Below are 25,204 nucleotides of genomic sequence, written 5' to 3'. Positions count from 1 at the left end.
TAAGCGTTAAAACGGAAATCTGTGTCCATGCTGCACATACACGAACAATAATTATTACAAAAAACACACACAAACATGCATACCTTCCTCGTCAGTATTCAGCGGAACATCCTGAGGAATAACATCATCTTCTGTTGAAAAACATGGAACTACAAGTGGTGGTAATTCTTCCCCGGATCAAGACTCCAGCAGCTCGCCCTCAGATTCATGATGCAAAATCTCATTTAACGCGTTTATAATATCTTCGTAGACGTTTGACCATAATAAATTTCTATATTGCAAGCACTATTCACACAGTTAGAATGCACTACTAAAACCGTATTTCATGAAACAAAGAACTGGCTGCGAAGTAGTTGCAAACACGGTCAGACACGATTCAACCTGCTCTCCATTTCCTCCCCAGGTGGAAACCTGCAACATCATCAGGCAGTGAGATGAAAGAGGGTTTTGCGATTGTTGACCAAACACAATCCAACGACAAGCAAGAAGCTGCGCGAAAAATTCGATTGTTACAGCGGCTGCAGCAGAGCAGTCAGAACTAATCCGTCCTCGTTTTTAGGTGAATCTTCATATTTCTCTGTTAAGATTTCCCCACAAAATGCAAAATTAAGTAATCGCTAATTACCTTACTTCATAAAAAGTCATAGATATTCAGCACTCTAGGCAATAAAGCAAAAGAGTGACAAACGAAAGAATTAAGAAGTTCCAGTATTAAATACCCTGGAAAAGAATTAAATGAAATGCGGAAACAGAAGATGTATTTGCAGTAGTCATTACACTCATTTAATTAATGTGGACTATCCGAATTTACAACATCCATATATAGTATTCCATCTGTTTGATACTTTGCAGTAATATTGTCTGCAGTAAGAAAATGTGTAAATTTATTTTCAATCTCACTCTATACACAGTCAGTTTCAAAACTGTAATTTTGTAAACAGTCATCATACGCGTCTTTCGAGTACAGTAAGTACCGCCAACAAAAGTACAGAAAATGAGGATACAATGAGGACTGCACATGAATTGAAATTAAAAATATTTTTTTTTTAGATATAGGTTAGATATTGACGTTATTGCTGCAATGTTTAGAAATGAAGTGTTCGAAAGTCTGAGATGAATGGGAGGGAACACGAGGCAAATAGTAGTACTACGAAGTATAATCGAGCACAGTGAGGAGCCCATTAAAGAACGTATTATAGTCGTGGAAAAGGTGGCAGTCATAGATATTTAATTAGTTTTTCGAAGAAGTGATATTTGCGTGGTAAAATATCAACGCAAGGGGAAAGCCTCATGGGGAACATGTTACCGTTTCGACGATTTGTACCATGTGACTAAAGATAAGGAAAAATTAACTAACTGCAGTGCTGTCAACATCTGCGTAGAATGTTCCATAGAATGGAGATGTTAGTCGGTTCAAATTTTAATCGATGTCAGACCAAAAAAGTGAAGGAGGTGGTGAATTTTCGAAAGCTGGTTACCGTTCTGCGAAACAACGAAACAAGAAATATAGACTAATTGACACTAAATTTTTCTTCAACCTAGGAAATAAAACATGAGCAAGTGACAAATACAACGTAAACTCAGCAAGCATAGGGCTTCAGGTCTTAATCCAAGAAAGACTCTACTACATATGTCTGATGATCTATACCAAATGGAGCGGCTTCTATTGTACCTTAGGACAATGTTGTAAGGGGTCCATTATGTGACCGTGAATGTGAGTGCGACAAATAATTATTACTCCTTTACACTCTTGTGGCAACAATTTTCTTTCTGACGAAGTCATTCCCTTCCAATGGTTCTAAAGTTTCTTCTCCACTTATAGCTTTGTTTCTTTATTATCCAACACAGTCAATTATATTATTAAATGTCTAACATGATTCGGTTTTCTTAGGTCTTAAGCTCTGTGTACCTCTCATAGTTGAAACTCTGAATGACGGTATCTTGTTACTGACTCAATAACATCATACTGAGGGCACTTTCATTCTGAGACCCCTTCCTGTGGCGCTTCGTATCTCAAAAACACACTTTTGGTATCATAAACATCCATGTAGACTTGCTTTTATCACTACAATTATGCCAGAGTAATGTCTTCTTTCCTTATGATTCAAAGAACTTCCATACGTTTGACTGTTGATGCCTAAGTATGCATAATTTCTTATTAATATTTAATGTCTTAGATTACATTTCATTCATTATTTATGGCTGATTTTCTTCAGTAATCTCCTGCAGTAAGTTAATCAGAATATTTTCTCTGTCTTTTTCTTTCGCTTTGCCAGCCGTGGACTGCTTTACTACAATCGTTACGTTCTTTCATCTGTAACTCTCACTCAGTACGCACGCATTCGTCTTGCGCGAGCTTCCTTTACCTCTCCACTCTATGTCTTTCGGTTTTCGCCTTTCTTGTAAAAATATCACTTTTCTGGTTGTCTTCATTTGTAATGAACTGTTGTTGCACAGTGATGCAGGGACACAGGGGGTTTCATGTAGAAACTAACTGAGAAACCCGACGTTGTCCGACTCACAATATATGGCACGGTAGAACGTATGAATACTATTCTAGATATGAGATGCATACAGATTCGTATCTCATTAAGGATATTATGAACTCAGTTTTCCTGTTGGTAAGATAGTTTGGTCACAGTGCTTGAGAGTGGCTGAATTTCGAGGGCAAAAACCTGCGGAATATGGTGCAATAAATACTCTTAGAGAAAGTTAAATAATGTATGTCCTACGACCTTTAGCGTATATTTGAAAATGTTTTTATTGTTTCATTCATTGTGAAACGTAATGGTGATAGTTCTCAACGTGTTTCATAGGTACTGTGGAGCGTGGAAGTGGATTATTGTGGTTGGCAGATATCTCAATATAAATGGCGATGTGGAACACTTAGTTCTCTTATAAAAGCTCTATTCTCTATCAGTTTAAACCTTTACCATATTACTGAATAAACTTTACAATCATCAGCCTGTTCCATCCCTAGTTGCTCTAACATTACATTACACAGTGTTATTTAATCGTAGGTAACTCCACAGTGCCAAGGATTTTACTCACGAAAAATAATGCAAAAGAAAAGTAAACGAAGTGATTGACGAAAACGCGCTAAATTATACTCCCGAAAAACAAGCGAAATGTTTGTCCAAATCACTGCAGTGTACCGTTCGATTCTTCATTTGTTCGTTACGAATATTTTAATTTTTGAATGCATTTACATTTTTCTCTTTGTTTCTCTATTGATCGTCGGTAAAGCATGATTGACGAAAACGTGCAGGCATACTAAATCTGATCTATTTTGATATTACATGGTCGTTATTGGAGTCTGGACGATGAAGCCCCGCAAGCCTTTTATTATAACGGGTGACGGAGACAATAGACGACTTTTCACATATACGGTAAATTTCGTAAGTCAGATTATGTAGCTCTTCCTAAGAGTATTTATTTCTCCATATTTCGCGGATTTTTGCTCGCCACAGTCGCCCATTGCCATGCACCGGGACCTAACTCCGTTACTAGCGGCTTGAGGCCAAGCGCTATGGAGCACCACAACCACGAGTGTGTGGGAGTGGGTGGTTATGAAGAAAAGTCTGTCAGTACGCGCACATACAAGACGTTTATATTTAAATATAGATTAAGTCCAAATGGGGTTCGTTGCTCTATGCAGGCTCTAAAGTAATTTTTTACCAAGGCAAGAAACCTTCTGTCAGTTGCTTTTTCACAGAAAAGTACAATTTGGCAAACTTTTAGCTTTTAAACTTTCCATTCTTGTTAGAGGTAAGATCATGCTTATGATCTTGTTTTCTTTGAGTATTACCACCTCGCTCAGCCAATTCCAACTGATGACAAAGCTCTATACAAGTACTAAGTCTCCGATGAAACAACTGCACAACCCTGTCTGTGACAGACATCATTTGTTGGAAACAACTTTGTCAGCTGGTCCACAATTCTCTTCTTGTTGATATAAAATGTGAAATCACCGACCTTAGCAGTGTCTGGTTCCCTCTTAGATACCTGCACTTTTCTGGATACCTCGATTTTCCCCTAGTGTACAGCTAGTCATTTCTGACCTGGCTTTTTATTTAGTTTCCTCCAAGTAGATCTGCAGGTCCTCTTTATTCATTTGGGCTTGGAGTTCCTTTGATTAGTTTCTTCCCACTACTCAGTAGGTACGCCACATTCCTAAGGAAGAATCGAAGGATGTAATATTCGGGTTTAATGTCACGTCAAACCTAATCCTAACTGGAAATGAATAAGTTAGTAATTGTTAAAGTGATACCAACTGGAGTCCTACGCGCAGCTGCGCAATCTTGCGAGACATAGTGACCAGAATCGCTCCACTTTAATCCTCTCCTGTTCCGGGAGACACAATTGCGTTTCTTAACATTGGCTTTGTTGTACCTGATGCTGGCGCCGAAAGGACGTAAACTGGAGGCATTGGTTCTATGACCAAGTATGCCCACTTTCTCCCGAAAATCAGGTTTTCAACCATTGCGTATGGTGAAATAATGACACTTACCCATGGGACCCAATCAGAATAACATATTGAATGGAGTTGTTAACATCAGCTTTTTGAGACAAGAACCTGATATGTCCGTGATTTGCTTTGTCATTGCAAAAATCTGTAGTCAGATTCTGGCATAAGGGAGAAGTAGAACATAACGCAGGTAATTTTGGAGGCTCATCTCCGTGTATGTAAAGTACAGAATTATCGACTCTCCTAAAAAAAAAACTTTAACATTAAGAGTGCCGACGATGATATGTTTACTGTTTCAAAGTACAGATACTTTAAATATTCCACTAACCACAAGCATATAGTTCGCATTATCACAACTTATCTACCATAATTTCGTAATTCACAAAGTCTCATCTACATTGATATTTCATGAGGAAAATCGTTATAAAGTACCTCTGTCATGTAAACTTACGAAATATAGAGACATCATGAAGCTTGCTAAGAAGTATGTGCCAACCTCAACATGGAATTTTATACCTGGTTAGTCTGTATTAGAACTCTTATGGATGCTAAATCCAGTAAAGCATAAACAGAAGAAGAATTAACTTCTCATTTATCTTCCAGAGATAAGACTTTTATTAGAAATCTATTTTTGATTGAATTTTCTCGTGTAATGAAATTAGGAGGAGCGATCTACGTATTATTTGTTAAATAAGTTATCAATAGCCAAGATCACATAAATTTGTCTATTTTTTACAGGCACTTTCGACTGATATAACTGTAATTTATGTTACAAAACAGTTCACTGTGAGTCAGAACTTCATGCCATGTTGTCATTATGCTGGATAAAATATGCTACATTTTATCCTATTAATGGCAACATGTCAAGAGTTTCTTACTCACAATGAACAAATTTTGCAACAAAAGTTCTCTGAAGCCCAGAAGACGACGGTTATATCTCTCGAAACCGTTTGTCATAAATAAAGACGACCTTATACGACGTCAGTTATTGAAATTGTTCTACCAAATCCTTTGTTCGGCTTTCAGGCTTCTCATTATATTCAGTAGCCTGTAATGTGCTGCTAGTTCTTTGTTATTCGTTTATTCGTTTGCCATCATATTCATAAAGCTAGACCGTTTGGTGGATAAAAGAGACAAGTACAATTTTTAAGAAATTAAATAAATGTAATAAATCTTCGTTTCGCGAAGATCAAACGGGGTTCCGTTGGTCATTGTGAAGGCTGGGGAATGAGTACACTTTTCCCTTAATTTGTGCGCAAATTTAAGTGTTATACTCGGAATTACGTAATCGTTGTTTACCTCTTTATTACACCAATGCATTCAGCTGAGTCGGACTCTGCTTTTAGCAAAGTAACTACGGTTTACATGAAATGCAATGGCCGTTGCGACTACAGACAAATGTCAGCTGTATAATGGAATGACGACATTATGCCGGACCGTGACTCCAACGTGTATTTTCCTTCTTATGTGAGCGGTCACCCAGCGGGAAGATAATTTATTTTAAAGTCGCTGCCTGGGACCGTCGGATAAATAGGATATATATGTGCCTGTGTTGTTATGAAGTACTATGAAATGTTCCTTCAGACATGATGCATTTGCAAAGGAAAATTGTATCGTACTTCTTAAAAACGCAGACACTGCACTTCCTTAGTTGCTCCTTGTTGGTTAAGTAGACGCATTCCTAACCGTCTTAACACTGTCGGCAGTGGTACACTGGGTGTAATATTGGGTCCAAAAGGGGCCAGAATCTTACTTAAACTTTAACTTACGAGGTGACTTTTCTGCAATATGTACTACAAGGTAGAGTCTATAGGACACTATATTTAAACCAAGTTTATGGTTCAAATGATTTGAAACTATTAATTTAAGTTGTGTAACATTTTTGTTCTATTTACTTGTGTTCCTTTAATACTCCTTGTTTATGTTATTGTAATAAGTAAAGCCTGCCGTACTCTACTTTTTATCACGCAAAATCACAACTGAGTTTTTTAATCAGTGCACATAAGGAAATGATAGAACTGAATTGTACATCCTCAAAAATTGATATATTCTAGTAGCACATAAATTTTCACAAAAAAATAGATTGTAAGACTTAAACTTGCACATATCAATTCAAATGCTTCAAATGGCTCAGAGTACTATGGGACATAATAACATCGGAGGTCATCAGTCCCTTAGAACTTAGAACTACTTAAACCTAACTTAAGGACATCATACACATCCATGCCCGAGGCAGGATTCGAACCTGCGACAGTAGCGGCCGCGCGGTTTTAGACTGAAGCGCCTAGAAGCACTCGGCCACAGCGGCCGGCGCACATAGCAATCGCCCTCGACAGAGATAAAAAGAAAGCCCGCAAGGTTGAAATTCAATGCTGGGACCTACATTTCTCTTTATCACCAGTCGTAACGCTTTGATTTTCACTAACACTTTATTTTTTGGAGAAAGAGAAAGGTCTTCATTATAGCTGTCCTGAAGTAGTTCTTCAAAATGATCCTCTGTTAGCTTAACAGTGATCGCTGGCTATTGAAAAATCGTCGCCCACTTCTTCTGTGCCTTGATCTATATTACACACTTCTTCCCCCAATTACGTCAAACTTGGGATCGTTGAAACTGACACGTACCTGCAGACACACTGCATATTATGCTGAAGAAGTTACGTAGTTTACGAGGAGATCCCAATAAGTGTCAACAATATGTGTCAACAAACAAACAAGCTGGTAATGCAACCAACAACTGAACATTGTAGGGTTGGGAAATTAAGAAAGGTAGAGAGAGTGTAGTAGCACTTGCCAGAACCGACTCTGGAGAGCGAGTTCGAAAACTTTTGCGCTGTCTGAGGGACCACTCCGCGTGAGTTACGGGTTAAGCCGCTCCCACCTGTCGTACCAAATTTCATTTTCTTCGTCTGCTAGGCTGCGTGTATGATGAAGCTAACTACTGAAACTTGTTGACAGATACGCTGTGTTTGTGTGCCCTCAGGTGTCTCCGGACTTGAACGAGACAGTGTCGACGCTGCGCCTGACGGCGGGCGCCAGTGACCACGACCGAGTGGTCACGTGCCGCGCGGAGAACAGCCACGTCCGGGGCGGCGTCGAGGAGGACTCGTGGCGACTCGACGTCTACTGTGAGTACCCGCACTGGTGCAGCTGCTGGCCACTGCAGTGCTTTTACCTGGGGGTGGAATCAGTCTTCTGGCTGGTTTGATGCTACCAGCACTTTACTGCCCTGTGCTAATTTGTTCGTATCACACTAATCCTGGTGTTCTACTAGTACCGGCACCGTAGCTCAGCATCTTCTTTCGGGAGATTGCCCATCCTCTGCAATTAAAAAAGTGACTGAAGTTTTCTTAATTGGAATTTGAGAGAGATTGTGCGACATCCGCGCTCAATTAGTGAAGAGGGTTGGGTTGCTTGGGGAAGGAGACCAGACTGCGAGGTCATCGGTCTCATCGAATTAGGAAAGGATGGGAAAGGAAGTTGGCCGTGCCCTTTCAAAGGAACCATCCCGGCATTTACCTGGAGAGATTTAGAGAAATCACGGAAAACTTAAATCGGGATGGCCGGACGCGGGATTCAACCGTCGTCCTCCGGAATGCGAGTCCAGTGTCTAACCACTGCGCCACCTCGCTCGGTGTTTAGTGAAGAGAAAGGACAAAGGAACGGATAGAAGGAGAGTAGAACGAAGGCGGTAAAGCGCGTGAATGGAAACCGACAGGTCGGATGATCAAATCCCGGTTGAACCACGGACATTTTTCGTCTTTAATCTAGCTTTCACATTTCAGTGATCTGAATATACCATGTTTAATTGTAGGTCCCTGTTCCCCGGTAGGATAACTTGGGTAGTTTAAGACGCGCAAGTCGCTGACGTGTTGCCCAGTTCAGAGGCTTGTAGGGGGGTCACTGAGCTGCAAGAAACAATTATTGTTATTATTATTATCGTTATTATTAAAAATATTTATATCCGACGTCCACAGCTATTTCTTAGATATATTCCAATATCTGTCTTCCCCTACATTTTTTCTCACCTCCACCTCACTCTAGTACCATGGAGGTAATTCCCTGATCTCATAACACAATTCCTGTCATCCTCTCAATATTTCCATGTATCCCTTTAATTGCCAATTCTGCTGAGATCGTCTTCATTTCTCGTACCATTTACTTTACTTCCCACAAAACTCTTTATCTCTAACACTTGGATTTTATTATTTATTTATGCGTGTAGAGGAGTTTACCTCGGTACTTACGTGGTGTTGCACCATTGCCTTCAGCTGAGTCGGATTCCGTTTTCACCAAAGTAATTGCGGTTAGCTGGTACACAGCTTAAGCAAACGGACTCCTCGGTGCGTTAACAGTGTCAGTAGTGTATACAGGATGTAATATCGGTTTAAAAGTGACCAGAATCATCTTAGTGAGCGACAACACCATGATTTTGTAGGAGGAAGGATTACAATGTCTGAACCCGTAACAGTGATTCCGTTGATAATCCATGAAATTTTTGTTATGATTGCAAAAGTTGAACATTAACACAAGGAAAATGTGACCTTGATCTGCGAAATACGTTTGTTTATAGGCATTCCTTCTCTTTCGATAATTTTGGTCAACTGTATACCAGCGAGCCATAAAACTATTTGTATTGAGAGATTTACTACCAAAAGAAGTTATCCAAATTTAATGAAAGTTCATCAGACTCCTTGATTTAGAAGAAACGGGTGGTTCAGCATGTAAAGGCCATTATTGTCTTAATGGCAATAATCGATATTTGTTCCTCCTGACAAAAGAATAATTTTATTCATCCACCAGGAAGGCCACCGGATATTTGCTTTCGATGACGAAATGACAAATCTCATTTTATACGTTGCATAGCGTAAAAGAGTAACGAAAGTGTTCTCGACCAAATGGATAAAAACTACTTTAGAGGACGTGAGAGTTACCAGGGAAACATGCTTCTTCCGGTAGGACAATGTACTTAACATAAAAGTGAATCTCCTTAGCATAAACTGAGATATGTGAAGACACTCTCTATACTTGTCGCCTTCTGATCATGTAAAAGAAGTAAAATGATAAATGACAGACGAGGCAAGGAAGACACAGATAGCAGACTAGAACTGGGGAAGTATTCCTGGATAACGGAAGTCTACTAGTAATAAACATCGACCTTAGTTTGAAGAAGAAAAAAATGGTTCAAATGGCTGTGAGCACTATGGGACTTAACATCTTAGGTCATCAGTCCCCTAGAACTTAGAACTGCTTAAACCTAACTAACCTAAGGACATCCCACACATCCATGCCCGAGGCAGAACCTGCGACCGTAGCAGCAGCGCGGTTCCGGACTGAAGCGCCTAGAACCGATCGGCCACAGCGGCCGGCAAAATTCAGAAGATGACAAGAGCCGACAAGTGCGAGAATTACTACACAACCAGCTTAACAGCTCATGCATTCAAGTCGCTGACAAGAATAATACATAGGAGAATGGAAAATAAAAACTGAGGAAATGTTAGTTGAAGATTATTATCTTCAGGAAAGATAAAGACATCAGAGATGCAGTTCTGACGTTGGTGTGGACAATGGAAGTAAGACAAATGGAAAATCAAAACTCATTCATAGGTTTGTCTATATGGAAATAACATTCAACAATGTAATGTAGTGCAAGACGTTCTATGTCCAAAGAAAAAGAACGTTAAGCTATGGAGAAAGACGGGTAACGTACAATGTGTACAAGAACCGAGAGGGAACACTAAGACTGGAAGACCAAGAAGGAAGCGCATTATAATTGGTGTGAAAATACAGAAGCAGCCTTTCGCCCCTACTGCTCATTCTACACCTCTAAGAAGCAATGACGGAAAGAAAAGGAAGATTCAAGAGTGGAATTAAAATTCAGGATGACAGGATGACGATGACATAATTCGCTGATGACATTGCTATACTGTGTGATAGTGAAGAAGAAATACTGGATCCACTGAATCGAATCAACAGTCTAATGAGTGTAGAATATGGATTGAGGGCAAATCAAAGAAATATTGAAGGAGAAGCAGCGTAAATGAGAACAGCGAGAAACTTAAGATCAAGACGATGTACCACTAAGTAAAAGAGGTTAAGACATTCTGCCAACTAAACGTGAAAGTAACATTAATTTGAGGAAGACATTAATGAGTATGTATGTTTGGAGCACAACATGTATGCTAGTGAAACATAGATTGTGGGAAAATCGGAATAGAAGAGAATCGATATACACACCTGGAAATGGAAAAAAGAACACCTTGACACCGGTGTGTCAGACCCACCATACTTGCTCCGGACACTGCGAGAGGGCTGTACAAGCAATGATCACACGCACGGCACAGCGGACACACCAGGAACCGCGGTGTTGGCCGTCGAATGGCGCTAGCTGCGCAGCATTTGTGCACCGCCGCCGTCAGTGTCAGCCAGTTTGCCGTGGCATGCGGAGCTCCATCGCAGTCTTTAACACTGGTAGCATGCCGCGACAGCGTGGACGTGAACCGTATGTGCAGTTGACGGACTTTGAGCGAGGGCGTATAGTGGGCATGCGGGAGGCCGGGTGGACGTACCGCCGAATTGCTCAACACGTGGGGCGTGAGGTCTCCACAGTACATCGATGTTGTCGCCAGTGGTCGGCGGAAGGTGCACGTGCCCGTCGACCTGGGACCGGACCGCAGCGACGCACGGATGCATGCCAAGACCGTAGGATCCTACGCAGTGCCGTAGGGGACCGCACCGCCACTTCCCAGCAAATTAGGGACACTGTTGCTCCTTGGGTATGGGCGAGGACCATTCGCAACTGTCTCCATGAAGCTGGGCTATGGTCCCGCACACCGTTAGGCCGTCTTCCGCTCACGCCCCAACATCGTGCAGCCCGCCTCCAGTGGTGTCGCGACAGGCGTGAATGGAGGGACGAATGGCGACGTGTCGTCTTCAGCGATGAGAGTCGCTTCTGCCTTGGTGCCAATGATGGTCGTATGCGTGTTTGGCGCCGTGCAGGTGAGCGCCACAATCAGGACTGCTACGACCGAGGCACACAGGGCCAACACCCGGCATCATGGTGTGGGGAGCGATCTCCTACACTGGCCGTACACCACTGGTGATCGTCGAGGGGACACTGAATAGTGCACGGTACATCCAAACCGTCATCGAACCCATCGTTCTACCATTCCTAGACCGGCAAGGGAACTTGCTGTTCCAACAGGACAATGCACGTCCGCATGTATCCCGTGCCACCCAACGTGCTCTAGAAGGTGTAAGTCAACTACCCTGGCCAGCAAGATCTCCGGATTTGTCCCCCATTGAGCAAGGTTGGGACTGGATGAAGCGTCGTCTCACGCGGTCTCCACGTCCAGCACGAACGCTGGTCCAACTGAGGCGCCAGGTGGAAATGGCATGGCAAGCCGTTCCACAGGACTACATCCAGCATCTCTACGATCGTCTCCATGGGAGAATAGCAGCCTGCATTGCTGCGAAAGGTGGATATACACTGTACTAGTGCCGACATTGTGCATGCTCTGTTGCCTGTGTCTATGTGCCTGTGGTTCTGTCAGTGTGATCATGTGATGTATCTGACCCCAGGAATGTAATAATAAAGTTTCCCCTTCCTGGGACAATGAATTCACGGTGTTCTTATTTCAATTTCCAGGAGTGTATTTGAAATGTGATATTTCAGACGGATATTGAAAATTAGGTTGACTAATAGGTAAGGAATGAGGAGGTTCTGCGCAAAATCAGCGAGGAAAGCCATATATAGAAAACACTGAAAATAAGAAGGGACAGTATGATAGGACATCTGTTGAAACGTCGGGGGATACTTCCATAGTATTAGAAGCAGTTTTAGAGGGTAAAGACTGCATAGAAAGACAGAGATTGGAATGTGTACAGCAAAGAGTTGAAGATGTAGGCTACAATTGCTACTGTGAAATGTAGAGTTTGACAAAGGGGAGGAACTCGTGGCGGGCTGCATCAGAACAGTGAGAAGACTGATGACAATACAAACAAATGTGTTGACAGCTGTGAAATATTCCCGAACTATCAGTTTCGTTAGTCATGGTTACAAAATATTGACACGAATTATTTTCGGAAGACTGGAAACATTGATAGAAACTGGCCTCATGGGAGATCAGTTTGGATTCTGGACAAATGTACGAACTCTCAAGGCAGTCTCTCTGTATTACCTAACCTCAGATAGAAGAAAGAAAAATCTACTTTTATAGAATTTGTAGATGTGAAGAATAATTTTGACAGTATTGATTAGGCTACACTCTGAAATTCTGAAGGTAGAAGTGTAAAATACAGGAGCGTAAGATTGTATACAACTTGTACAGAAACCAGACGGCAGTTGCAGCGTTGTTCTATCCCTTCAATGAGCAAGCAGCAAAGGAAACTAAAGCACAATTTGTGGAAGGGATTGAGGTTCTGCGAGAAGCAATAAAATTTTCATACCTATCGATTACATCGTAATAGGTAGAGGCAGTAAAGGGCATTGAAGATCTGTTGAACGGAGTGCACAGTGTTTTGAGAGTAGAGTGTAAGAGGAATATCAACAAAATCGAAACAAGGGTTATGAAATAGAGTCAAATTTACTCATCCGATTCTGAGAGAATTACACTCCTGGAAATTGAAATAAGAACACCGTGAATTCATTGTCCCAGGAAGGGGAAACTTTATTGACACATTCCTGGGGTCAGATACATCACATGATCACACTGACAGAACCACAGGCACATAGACACAGGCAACAGAGCATGCACAATGTCGGCACTAGTACAGTGTATATCCACCTCTCGCAGCAATGCAGGCTGCTATTCTCCCATGGAGACGATCGTAGAGATGCTGGATGTAGTCCTGTGGAACGGCTTGCCATGCCATTTCCACCTGGCGCCTCAGTTGGACCAGCGTTCGTGCTGGACGTGCAGACCGCGTGAGACGACGCTTCATTCAGTCCCAAACATGCTCAATGGGGGACAGATCCGGAGATCTTGCTGGCCAGGGTAGTTGACTTACACCTTCTAGAGCACGTTAGGTGGCACGGGATACATGCGGACGTGCATAGTCCTGTTGGAACAGCAAGTTCCCTTGCCTGTCTAGGAATGGTAGAACGATGGGTTCGATGACGGTTTGGATGTACCGTGCACTATTCAGTGTCCCCTCGACGATCACCAGTGGTGTACGGCCAGTGTAGGAGATCGCTCCCCACACCATGATGCCGGGTGTTGGCCCTGTGTGCCTCGGTCGTAGCACTCCTGATTGTGGCGCTCACCTGCTCGGTGCCAAACACGCATACGACCATCATTGACACCAAGGCAGAAGCGACGCTCATCGCTGAAGACCACACGTCTCCATTTGTCCCTCCATTCACGCCTGTCGCGACACCACTGGAGGCGGGCTGCACGATGTTGGGGCGTGAGCGGAAGACGGCCTAACGGTGTGCGGGACCGTAGCCCAGCTTCATGGAGGCGGTTGCGAATGGTCCTCGCCGATACCCCAGGAGCAACAGTGTCCCTAATTTGCTGGGAAGTGGCGGTGCGGTCCCCTACGGCACTGCGTAGGATCCTACGGTCTTGGCATGCATCCGTGCGTCGCTGCGGTCCGGTCCCAGGTCGACGGGCACGTGCACCTTCCGCCGACCACTGTCGACAACATCGATGTACTGTGGAGACCTCACGCCCCACGTGTTGAGCAATTCGGCGGTACGTCCACCCGGCCTCCCACATGCCCACTATACGCCCTCGCTCAAAGTCCGACAACTGCACATACGGTTCACGTCCACGCTGTCGCGGCATGCTACCAGTGTTAAAGACTGCGATGGAGCTCCGTATGCCACGGCAAACTGGCTGACACTGACGGCGGCGGTGCACAAATGCTGCGCAGCTAGCGCCATTCGACGGCCAACACCGCGGTTCCTGTTGTGTCCGCTGTGCCGTGCGTGTGATCATTGCTTGTACAGCCCTCTCGCAGTGTCCGGAGCAAGTATGGTGGGTCTGACACGCCGGTGTCAATGTGTTCTTTTTTCCATTTCCAGGAGTGTAGATAAAAATTAGATTCTGTAAGTAGTAGCCGAGGTTTGCTATTTGAGTAGCAAACTAACTGATGATCGTTGAAGCAGAGAATGCAAACCCGTTGTACACATGGACGACAACTGAAGAAGGGAATAGAAGCTGCTTAAATGTGGTGCTAGGAAAAATGCCGAAGTTAGATGGGTAGATTACGTAAGTAATAACTAGGTGGTAAATTGAATTCGGGAGAATAAAAATTGTATATCAACTTCACTAAAAGAAGGGGTGAGTTGATATGACACACCATGAGACACCAACGTCTCACAGTTCGGTACTGGAAGGATGTGTAGAAGCTAAAACTTGTAGAGGAAGGGACAAATATAGTGAGCAGGTTGAAATAGATGTACGCAGTAGTAGTTATTCCGAGACGAAGACGTTAGCACGGGGTAGAGTAGTTTGGAGAGCGAAATCAAATCATCAGACTGAAGACCAAAACTACAACACGTTTTATCAAGAACTACAACGTATTATAAAACCTGTGTATAGTTTTCCCAATCACAGACGTTACCGGACACAGCAGCAAGACTGTTCGTTATGCTAAATCTTATACATGCACAACTCCTTCTGCGTTTGTGGAATATACGTTGCTGTTGTCATGTAGGAGAGAGATGATATCAGTCGTGTCCTTTTCAAAGCAGTTATCCTTTCCTCCACCTAATCTGTTTACAGAAATCACAGAAACCTAATTATGGATGACCAGACAATCATTTGAACCCTTCTGTTCTCAAACACTTCCCTCCTTGTATAATTAATGAGCATTGTAACAGAGAAACGCTACCTATCTCCATCGATTCAGATTCTGACTCCTGTACTGCGTGGCTGTTCGATTTCATGAATGGGTCAATTCCTGGAACGACGAGGAAAATGTTATTACTATTTGAGTTACCTGACAGACTGCGTTGAGGTGTTCTGGAATGCTTAAATAGTCGAGTGCGTGACTCGCAAAAAATGTTGAATATTACAAGATAAAATTGGTTGAAATGGCTCTGAGCACTGTGCGACTTAACTGCTGAGGTCATCAGTCCTCTATAACATAGAACTACTTAAACATAACTAACCTAAGGACGTCACACACATCCATTTCCGAGGCAGGATTCGAACCCGCGACCGTAGCGGTCGCACGGTTCCATACTGGAGCGCCTAGAACCGCTCCGCCACTCCGGCCGGCTATGACAGGATACATTTACCCAATTGATGTTAAAGTCCATTATATTTGTTTGTAGGTAGCCCCTAAAATTATTGTCTGCTAGTCATCGCTAACGTAAACTGCAGTTTTAATCTGAAACATTTTAACGTTATTAACGCATACTGCTGACAAACAAGTAAAGATCCCACAAGTCATCGTCGGATGTCAATGTAACTTTGTAAACGTACACATCATCGGCAGGTAGCCAAGTGATTAGACCTGCAATTTTCTGTGACAGGTAGAATGCCTCCACAGTGGACTAATGTTTCTGGGATGAAATGTTCACTCTGCAGTGGGATGTCCGCTGTTATGAAACTTCCTGGTAGAGTGGAATTATGTTGAGGACCGAGACTGAAATCTGAGACTTTTGCTAATTGCCGGCAAGCACTCAACAGCTGAGCTGCCCGAGCACGACCCGCCACACAGTTTTAATCTGCCAGGAAGTTTGCACTAGTGTTGCTCTCCTTTAGCATTGTTACTTTGCCTGTTACGGTATCTAAGGTATGTGAACAGCATCAGATGACTTCTGATGACTATGGAGGACACGGGGATGCCACATATTTGTGTGAAACAGTACGTCAACAACTGACAAGGTGTGAAAGTGGCATCTTTATGGGTCTCCATTTGGTGGGCTGGTTGAACCCTGCAATATCCAGAATGACGTGACAGAAGCCCGATGTTGGACTGCACGGGAATGTGAGAGTAGGCATCCTCGCCGTCAAGGTTCCAGTCAACGACGCCTGGACACCTCATTATTCTGTGCCATTTCACACCGTTGGTCACAGATTATCAGCAGCCATATTAGTCAATTACCACACCAAGCGTAGACTGCCGTTGACACTCCACCACAAAAAACGCCGTTTGGGTTGGTGCCTTGACCACGAAACATGGACTGCTTATGAATGGCATCTCATGGTGTTCTGTGATGAATCACAGCTCTGACCTACCCCAGGTGATCGTCATCGGAGAGTATGGAGGCATCCTGGGGAGACGGGCAGATCATCCATAGGAGAGGCTCATCGGTCTTACTCCTCGCATCGTGGTGTATGGAACCATCACTTATGATTTCTGGTCACTGCTGATAGTGACTGAGGGTAATCTGGCGGCACCAAGCTCCTAATGCGTTTCCACTCATGTGGCAGTAACGTAGTGTCACTATTCAACAGGGTACTGCTCGTCTGTTAGTTACACCCGATACTATGAACTGTCCGGGTAGTGCTGGGGTACTTCTGTGGCCGGCGATATCCCAAGATATCGCCTCCACAGATAATACACTCCTGGAAATGGAAAAAAGAACACATTGACACCGGTGTGTCAGACCCACCATACTTGCTCCGGACACTGCGAGAGGGCTGTACAAGCAATGATCACACGCACGGCACAGCGGACACACCAGGAACCGCGGTGTTGGCCGTCGAATGGCGCTAGCTGCGCAGCATTTGTGCACCGCCGCCGTCAGTGTCAGCCAGTTTGCCGTGGCATACGGAGCTCCATCGCAGTCTTTAACACTGGTAGCATGCCGCGACAGCGTGGACGTGAACCGTATGTGCAGTTGACGGACTTTGAGCGAGGGCGCATAGTGGGCATGCGGGAGGCCGGGTGGACGTACCGCCGAACTGCTCAACACGTGGGGCGTGAGGTCTCCACAGTACATCGATGTTGTCGCCAGTGGTCGGCGGAAGGTGCACGTGCCCGTCGACCTGGGACCGGACCGCAGCGACGCACGGATGCACGCCAAGACCGTAGGATCCTACGCAGTGTCCCCCATTGAGCATGTTTGGGACTGGATGAAGCGTCGTCTCACGCGGTCTGCACGTCCAGCACGAACGCTGGTCCAACTGAGGCGCCAGGTGGAAATGGCATGGCAAGCCGTTCCACAGGACTACATCCAGCATCTCTACGATCGTCTCCATGGGAGAATAGCAGCCTGCATTGCTGCGAAAGGTGGATATACACTGTACTAGTGCCGACATTGTGCATGCTCTGTTGCCTGTGTCTATGTGCCTGTGGTTCTGTCAGTGTGATTATGTGATGTATCTGACCCCAGGAATGTGTCAATAAAGTTTCCCCTTCCTGGGACAATGAATTCACGGTGTTCTTATTTCAATTTCCAGCAGTGTATGTGAGACCGGCTCTGATGTCAAGTCTGTCCCAATGCGAGCGTCTAGGATTTTACCAAGAAATTACAACAGTTGTGGGTTAGTTTTCCCCAGGAAATGAAACAACGGCTTCCCAACCAAATCAGTACATTCATCTAAGCCAGAGGGTGTACAACGTCGTCCTGGTAAGTATGCTCAGTGGCTCATATCGCCGAGATTTTTCCAAACGTGACGTGATTATGTGATCTCTGAGATAACATAACAAAACACACCCTCTCAAAGTGTGTGGTTTCATTTCGTTTGTTCCTCCACTTTTGATGTTTAACCCTTATGGCGGGCAGTGTCACTATTTTGCTTAATTTTGCACCACGAACGCTGTTCCTATACTAACATTTCTCTCAGCTGTGCTTACAATAGATTTTCAAATTTGTTCAACCTCGGATATTATCGACTTGTTTTGTACGTTTTTCAGTGTGCTGCATAGTCTGTTTCCTTTGAAGCGTCTACGGGGATATGATCGAACCTCGTATCTTTGACATCCAGAATTATATGGATCCTTAAAAGGTTAATATTTATACATATAATACATTTTTTCCCCATGACTGGCTAGCGATTCTGTCACTGTTTATTGTTTAATGTTTAATGACAATCCGTTAACTGTTCGAACGAAAGTCAATGGCAAAATCTAGAGAATGGTGAAGGTGGTTCGATGAACCCTCTGCGATGCACTTAAATGTTATTTGCTGTGGATTCATGTAGATGTAGACCTCTTATCACGGGATATTCCTGGCAAAGAGACATATCCTTGTATTACCCACACGGCATTCATTTATATGTGGCAGTTCAATAAAGAGGAAAATTATCGCTACAAAATTTTCTCAAATATCTTTGTGCAGTTAACAAAAGCGAGCTAACTTTTACGGTGTAGTTTCTCATCGATAAATAGATTTTTCCCTAGCTTCGTGTAGTGACTCTTCTTTCCTTTTCCAGTCATGCCAATGGTGCAGCTCCATCTGGGACCGAACCTGGCAGCTGAGAACATCAAGGAAGGCAGCGACGTCTACTTTGAATGCAAGATGAGGGCTAATCCAGCAGCCTACAAGGTTGTTTGGACAAATAATGTAAGTACATAGCTTTATAAAGGTCTAACTAAAGTAAAACACACCATTCTTGGTCTTACCTTGCATCAATTGCTTCGTCTTAACAGCCTTCCGTAACATTTCTGTAGTATTTAAGTCCACCTTCTGCCCGTTAAACTTTTCTCCTACTTTTTATTACCTATTCAGGTACGCATCATAAGGTGACAGACAAAACTTAATGAGGAGCTAATATATTTAGTTTTACGACGACAGCTGTGTATCATGTACAGATGCAACATGTAACAATCAACTTAAGACAGTGAGTTGTTTATACGTAAGCACTTAGTAAGTATCAGCCGAGAACATTTAGATTCACTGGGTAGGCAAACGTTTCCACCATTTTTATCTGCTTGTAAGTAAAGCACTGACAATTCAAAGTTTCTCATAAAGGGGTTTACACTGTTTGAACTTTACTAACATGAACAAACTTCACAAAAACTTAATTTTTAAGTCACTTAGATGGTCACAGTACTACTGATGATGTTTCACTATTAAAGATGTTCACATGTCCTCCATTGGGAAGAATATAGTGTCTGCAACATTGCGGAACAGGTCGGCGCATATGTGTTACTTATAGGTAGCTTTGGAATGGATTCACAGGCAGTCGTCAAGCATACGTGGCTTTGTTGGGTAGAAGATGCCTTCAAAGTTCCCAACAGAAAAAGTCTAGCTCTGTTAAACTGGGAGATCTGGCTGGAATTGAACACCCTCGCGTCAGCTTAACAACCCTTCAACATATCATTCATCCAGGAATTGCCGCACATCATGATGATAATGTGACAGCGCACTGTCTTTTTGACAAAAAACAATCTCGATCTCGGTGCAGTTGGTAACAGCTGGTAGAAATAGCTGGTAAGGTACTTTACAATTCTTACTGTTCGTTCAAAGAATGGCACTACAAGTCCTGTACCAGACGTAGAACACCATATTGACAACCCAGGAATGTTAAGAGTTCGTTCTTGCATTACATGTGGATTATTCCTTGCAGTTCCAATCCATTTAAACGTTATCTCATCAGACCAAACGAGACCAGTCAGTTGTTCAGTGTCACAAATCAATTCGCAAAATTCGAGGGGCCTATACAGATCGTTCTCATTCATCGAGCGAAGCAACGTGTGAATATAAGATATCCAAATTTCTTGCTTTAAAGCCGCGCGGGAATAGCCGAACGGCCTAAGGCGCTGCAGTCATTGACTGTGCGGCTGGTCCCGGCGGAGGTTCGAGTCCTCCCTCGGGCATGGGTGTGTGTGTTTGTCCTTACGATAATTTAGGTTAAGTAGTGTGTAAGCTTACGGACTGATGACCTTAGCGGTTAAGTCCCATAAGATTTCACACACACGTTCTTCTTGCTTTAAAATGCGATGAACACTTGATATGCTTGGAGCTGATTTGCACGCAGCTTGTTATACAGACTTTTCAGGAAACCTTGTGTAAGCTTGTACCACTGCATCCACCCCTCTGTCAACGTCAGCTACTTGTGCCCTTCGGCCACATCGCCCTCCTCCAGGCCACACAGTCTTACTTCCCTCTCAAATTTGTCGTTCAATTTCGTTATTTTACAAGTGAAAGTGGTTCAGTATCAATCTCCTCCAGACATCCTCTATGTACTTCTTTCGAGTTTTGACATTCGAAATAACGATTGAAAATCCGCCCTTTTAGCTCCAAGGACAACTTCCTAGCCATCTTATTATCTACCTATAGTTACTGGCAACTGAAAACGAGCAAAATAAATAAATAAATGTCTGCACACACAAGACATGAGAGAACCATAGAGGTTGTGGGGCGCTTATAATGAGAGTAGCTTCTGTCATACTTCCGCTTATGATCAGTCTTTTGCTATAAAAGCAGCTTCGCGGAAATAACTGACAATGTTAATCACATTTAATCGTGAACCCAATAGCCTTTTCACAAGTCTTTGTGGTATCACGAACGAATGTAAATCATATCACGCCACCGCTGCGTAGACGTCAAACAAGGAACGGTATCGCAGTAATTAATGTATAAAAGGCACTGCTTATTACAGGCAGCTGTGGACTTCTGTACAAGAACATCAGAAACAAGACAAATGGAGACTCATCGAACTTCTATATAAAAGGGCCGTCAGGGATCCTTTTTGCTTCCTTACGCTCCGTCTGCACGTCTGCAAGGAGAAGATTGATAACCCACCGGGCTAGCCTCTGACCGAAAACGTCGCACCAACGTGCGCCGTAATCCGTCATACACGCAGCTCCCACCTTATAATGAAGTGCCTGTCGGCGCTCTTTTCTTTTTCCTTTTTTTAAATTTTCAGCGTTTAACATCGGTAAATGGTTAATAGGTGTCAAACTGACCCTCCTTTTTCTGGGTCAATGACTCCCTCTCCAGGTGAGAGTTACTTCCAACTTTTATTCCAGAAACGAAGAGCGAGACATTCGTCTTTTAACTAGTGATGAAAACTACTGAAAAAAAGAAAAGGGATTACAATATTTTTTAAATTTCTCTGAATGAATATTACAGACAGATCGAATATCACGAGTGGGTTTTTCTTTAGAGACTGGGGTTCCTGAAAGAATCAAGTTCTATGTGCCAGTAGTGCTTATAGTGTTCAAATTTTGTAACTGAGATAAAGCTTTTGTCGCTAATACCTGTGTCTGTGCCATAAAGTGCACTTATGTAACGATACGATATGTTCGGTATATGGCATCCACCCAAGCCGAATGACTTGATTTATATATTTTATCATCGACTGTTGCAATAAAATAAATACATCCTGAACAGCTTGAATCCTACAACGTCATGAGGACGCGACTCGGAAGTAAAGAAAGAATTTGTAAAGGATAGCTATTCGAGAGTAACAGAAATTTCAGAAAATGTTTTCTGATACTGATAACGTGCAGCGTATTACGTGTTTTATTATATTTTCATGTGCAGTTATAAAACAAATCCTTACTAGGAGTTAAAAATGTTTATCTAATGAGATGTGTAAGAGGACTGGTACATGAAGAAGTATCAAAACTTCCATTTTTTTTTACTTTTTGTCATACAAAATTCTCTATGGTTTTCTGAACTAGAGAATATTTACTTCGAGGAAATTGCACCGAAGATAGCTCCAAAAAATGGAGAATTTGAAAGTGGCTGCACACATGGCGACGCCCCTATGTAACGCAGACTGCCCTGTTAAAAACACAATTTTGTTCTCTCCATAAGAATTCCTTGCCGTTTGGTATAACGGAGGTTCTAAAACTTAAATGTAGGGAACTTAGTGACACAAGATTATTAGAAAAGTATTTACGTGCTAGGACTCTAAACCCAAATCAGAGTCTTAACCACTAAACAGCTATATATGGGAAAACATACCAAACATAGTTCTGGTAGTACTAAATACTTCGAAAACAGATGTGCTTGATGCTTTGCTATGATTCAGTGATGGTGTAGTGTCAAGATGTAAGGTTATGGAATTGATAGGAATGTTTGGTGTATTGAATACGCTAAGAGGTTTAATGGCCATTGACAGCAGGAGACGGAAGCAAAGAAATCAGTGTTGCAAGCCACCATATAAGCTGGAATAAGAACAAGAAGTCTCCAAATGAAACGGATGGTAGGACAACACCGGAAACGAGATGAATACGGGACTAGATGCGTTTGTGTTATGCATGTTAGATATAAAACATACTTCACTAAAAAGGAAGACTACTTTTACAACTTACATTCGAGAGATAAAGATTTTTAAAGAAAAGCTATGATGTAATTACTGAACCGGTTCACAAATACTATTAAACAGTTTTTTGCGCAATAATTTATGACAGCAACATCTTTTTAAAGACCTGCTTTAAAAATAATAGCGTAAAGACCGTCCAGAAAAAAATCAAACTTTTGCTTGGTTTTTTATTTTTAGATATGTGTACCGATACTGTTTATAAATAATTAACACGCCTTATTTAATTTGCAACAGAAAATTCAATTCAGGAAACAGTGTGAGGCCAAAAGCTGTGGCTCATAAACCAAAACGATAAGACCTGTTAAAAGATGGCTGAGCGTTTACAACTCTCACATCTTGAGCTAGGCTATTTATGCAACTGACAATACTTAAAATATTCCCCCCTTTGCTCACTAACCTGCCCCTTAAGGGCGGTAGGACGTCAAACGGGCCGACTCTGAGCACGAGAGCCACCACAGGAGATTTTATTTTCTACTGTCTATACTTTTACAAATAAATTCATAAAACTTTGTCAACATGACCAGGAAGGATTCATGATTCACACTCATAACAGGGGAAGTGCAAAAACATAGCAAAATTATTTTTTTTAAATATGAAATTTCATCATTTTTTTCACTTAGTGTTGGCTGCACTTGTTGGTATAGGTACATTTTTCTTCACAAGTAAGGGAGATTCTTTGAAGAATTTTGCACAGCATACAAATCATACTCGCAGGTGTATGAAACTCTAGAATTTTCCTAATCTATTAAAAACTGTGGTAAAAATTGAGATAATTAACTACAAAATTGGATTTTTTTCTAAACATAAAGTTTAAAATGTAACAGCTCATTCATTTTCTCATAAATTAAATAGATTCTAGAGTTTCAGACACCTGTAAGTATGGTTTGTACGCTGTGCAAAATTTATCGAAAAGTCTCTCTTACTTATGAAGAAAAGTGTACCTATAGCAACAAATGCAGCCAATAGTAAGTGACAAAATGATGAAATTTCACGTGTAAAAAAAATTAGTTTGTTATGTTTTTGAACTTCCGCTGCTACGAGGGTGAATTCTGAATCCTTCCTGGTCATGCTGACAAAGTTTTTAGAATTTACTTGTAAAAGTATAGACAGTGGAAATTATAATGTCCTGTGGTGCCTCTCCTGCTCCAAGTCGGCCCGTTTGACGTCCTACCTCCCTTAAGAGAAAACTACTGATACTTTACTTCCACCTAAATTGCTTCAAACTACGCCCCAAAATATATTTTCTTTCGTGTGCAGTACTCAGCGTCCAGAGATCTCGCCGTCTTACTTGTAATAGCATTAACACGCTATCTTGTTCAGCATTGTCTCAAGATGCAACACTGAAACCATTTACAAGATAATAACAAAATCATGTACCTTTTTTGGGTTGGATAGACCGTGCTGCGGTCACCTCCTTAAGTTATGAGATCTTCGACTTCATCAAAATATAATATTTCATGACGACACACTCAGAACTGAACTGTAACTGTGAAACAGAGATACAAGTATACTGCAAGTCACTGTGACAATAGACAACACTAATTACACGTTATAATATATTTTCATGTGCAGCCATAAAACAAAGCCTGGCCGGGTATCAAAAATATTTATCAAATGAAATGTTTAAGGAGACTAGTACGTGAAGATAAATCAAGAAATCGATCTGTTACACAGCCTACAGCAGTCAATGTGTACTGACGTCTCGGGTGTTGTTGATCTGAGCGTAATATTTCTGTGTTTGGCAAACAGTACATCAGTGATTAGGAAACAAAGATGCAAGGTGGCATATCAAATACATTTTGGTGAAATAGGCGTGAATGCAATACTGGCGCATTAGATGTCAGACAAACTAGGGAGAAGTGGGCTGGTAGTTGAGACCATCAACTTCCGCGGAAAGGAATCACCTTGACGCCTGAAATATCTCTCGACAGACTTGTCTCTGACGTGTCTTTGTGTGTGCTGAACGACCCACCACACATATTCCTTCACAAAGAGACACCTTGTGGCTCGGTGAATGTGTTTAGCCTGACGTGTCGAATTTTTCAGTTAGTTTCATGTTCAATGGACCTTTATATGATTAAAAGTAATGATGTTGTGGTCTTCAGTCCTGAGACTGGTTTGATGCAGCTCTCCATGCTACTCTATCCTGTGCAAGCTTTTTCATCTCCCAGTACCTACTGCAATCTACATCCTTCTGAATCTGTTTAGTGTATTCATCTCTTGGTCTCCCTCTACGATTTTTACCCTCCACGCTGCCCTCCAATACTATCCCTTGATGCCTCAGAACATGTCCTACCAACCGATCCCTTCTTCTGGTCAAGTTGTGCCACAAACTTCTCTTCTCCCCAATCCTATTCAATACTTCCTCATTAGTTATGTGATCTACCCATCTAATCTTCAGCATTCTTCTGTAGCAAAAAAATGATGTCGAACAAGAATTTTTACATTCAGATTCCACATTCATATGTAAAAATGGCTGCACTCTGACCTTTTACTTTTTTAAATTCAAATTTCGCTATGTAACTCCTAGTCACCATATTTTTGAACTCACAAAAAT

At 42.4% G+C, this 25,204-nt stretch overlaps 1 protein-coding gene across 1 annotated transcript in view; it reads left to right on the top strand.

Moving 5' to 3' along the window:
• Positions 1-25,204, top strand: part of LOC124795903 (hemicentin-1-like) — a 441,143-nt gene that overhangs the window by 88,818 nt on the left and 327,121 nt on the right. Inside the window, exons 2-3 of the mRNA XM_047259982.1 lie at positions 7,449-7,593; positions 18,802-18,932. Of these exons, the coding sequence (XP_047115938.1) occupies positions 7,449-7,593; positions 18,802-18,932 (276 nt within the window). The remainder of the gene's footprint in view (positions 1-7,448; positions 7,594-18,801; positions 18,933-25,204) is intronic.

Source organism: Schistocerca piceifrons, chromosome 4 (assembly GCF_021461385.2).
Source record: "Schistocerca piceifrons isolate TAMUIC-IGC-003096 chromosome 4, iqSchPice1.1, whole genome shotgun sequence".
Taxonomy (NCBI): Eukaryota; Metazoa; Arthropoda; class Insecta; order Orthoptera; family Acrididae; genus Schistocerca; species Schistocerca piceifrons.
The sequence above is the reverse complement of the archived record's forward strand: the minus strand, read 5'-3'. Positions and strand labels throughout refer to the sequence as shown.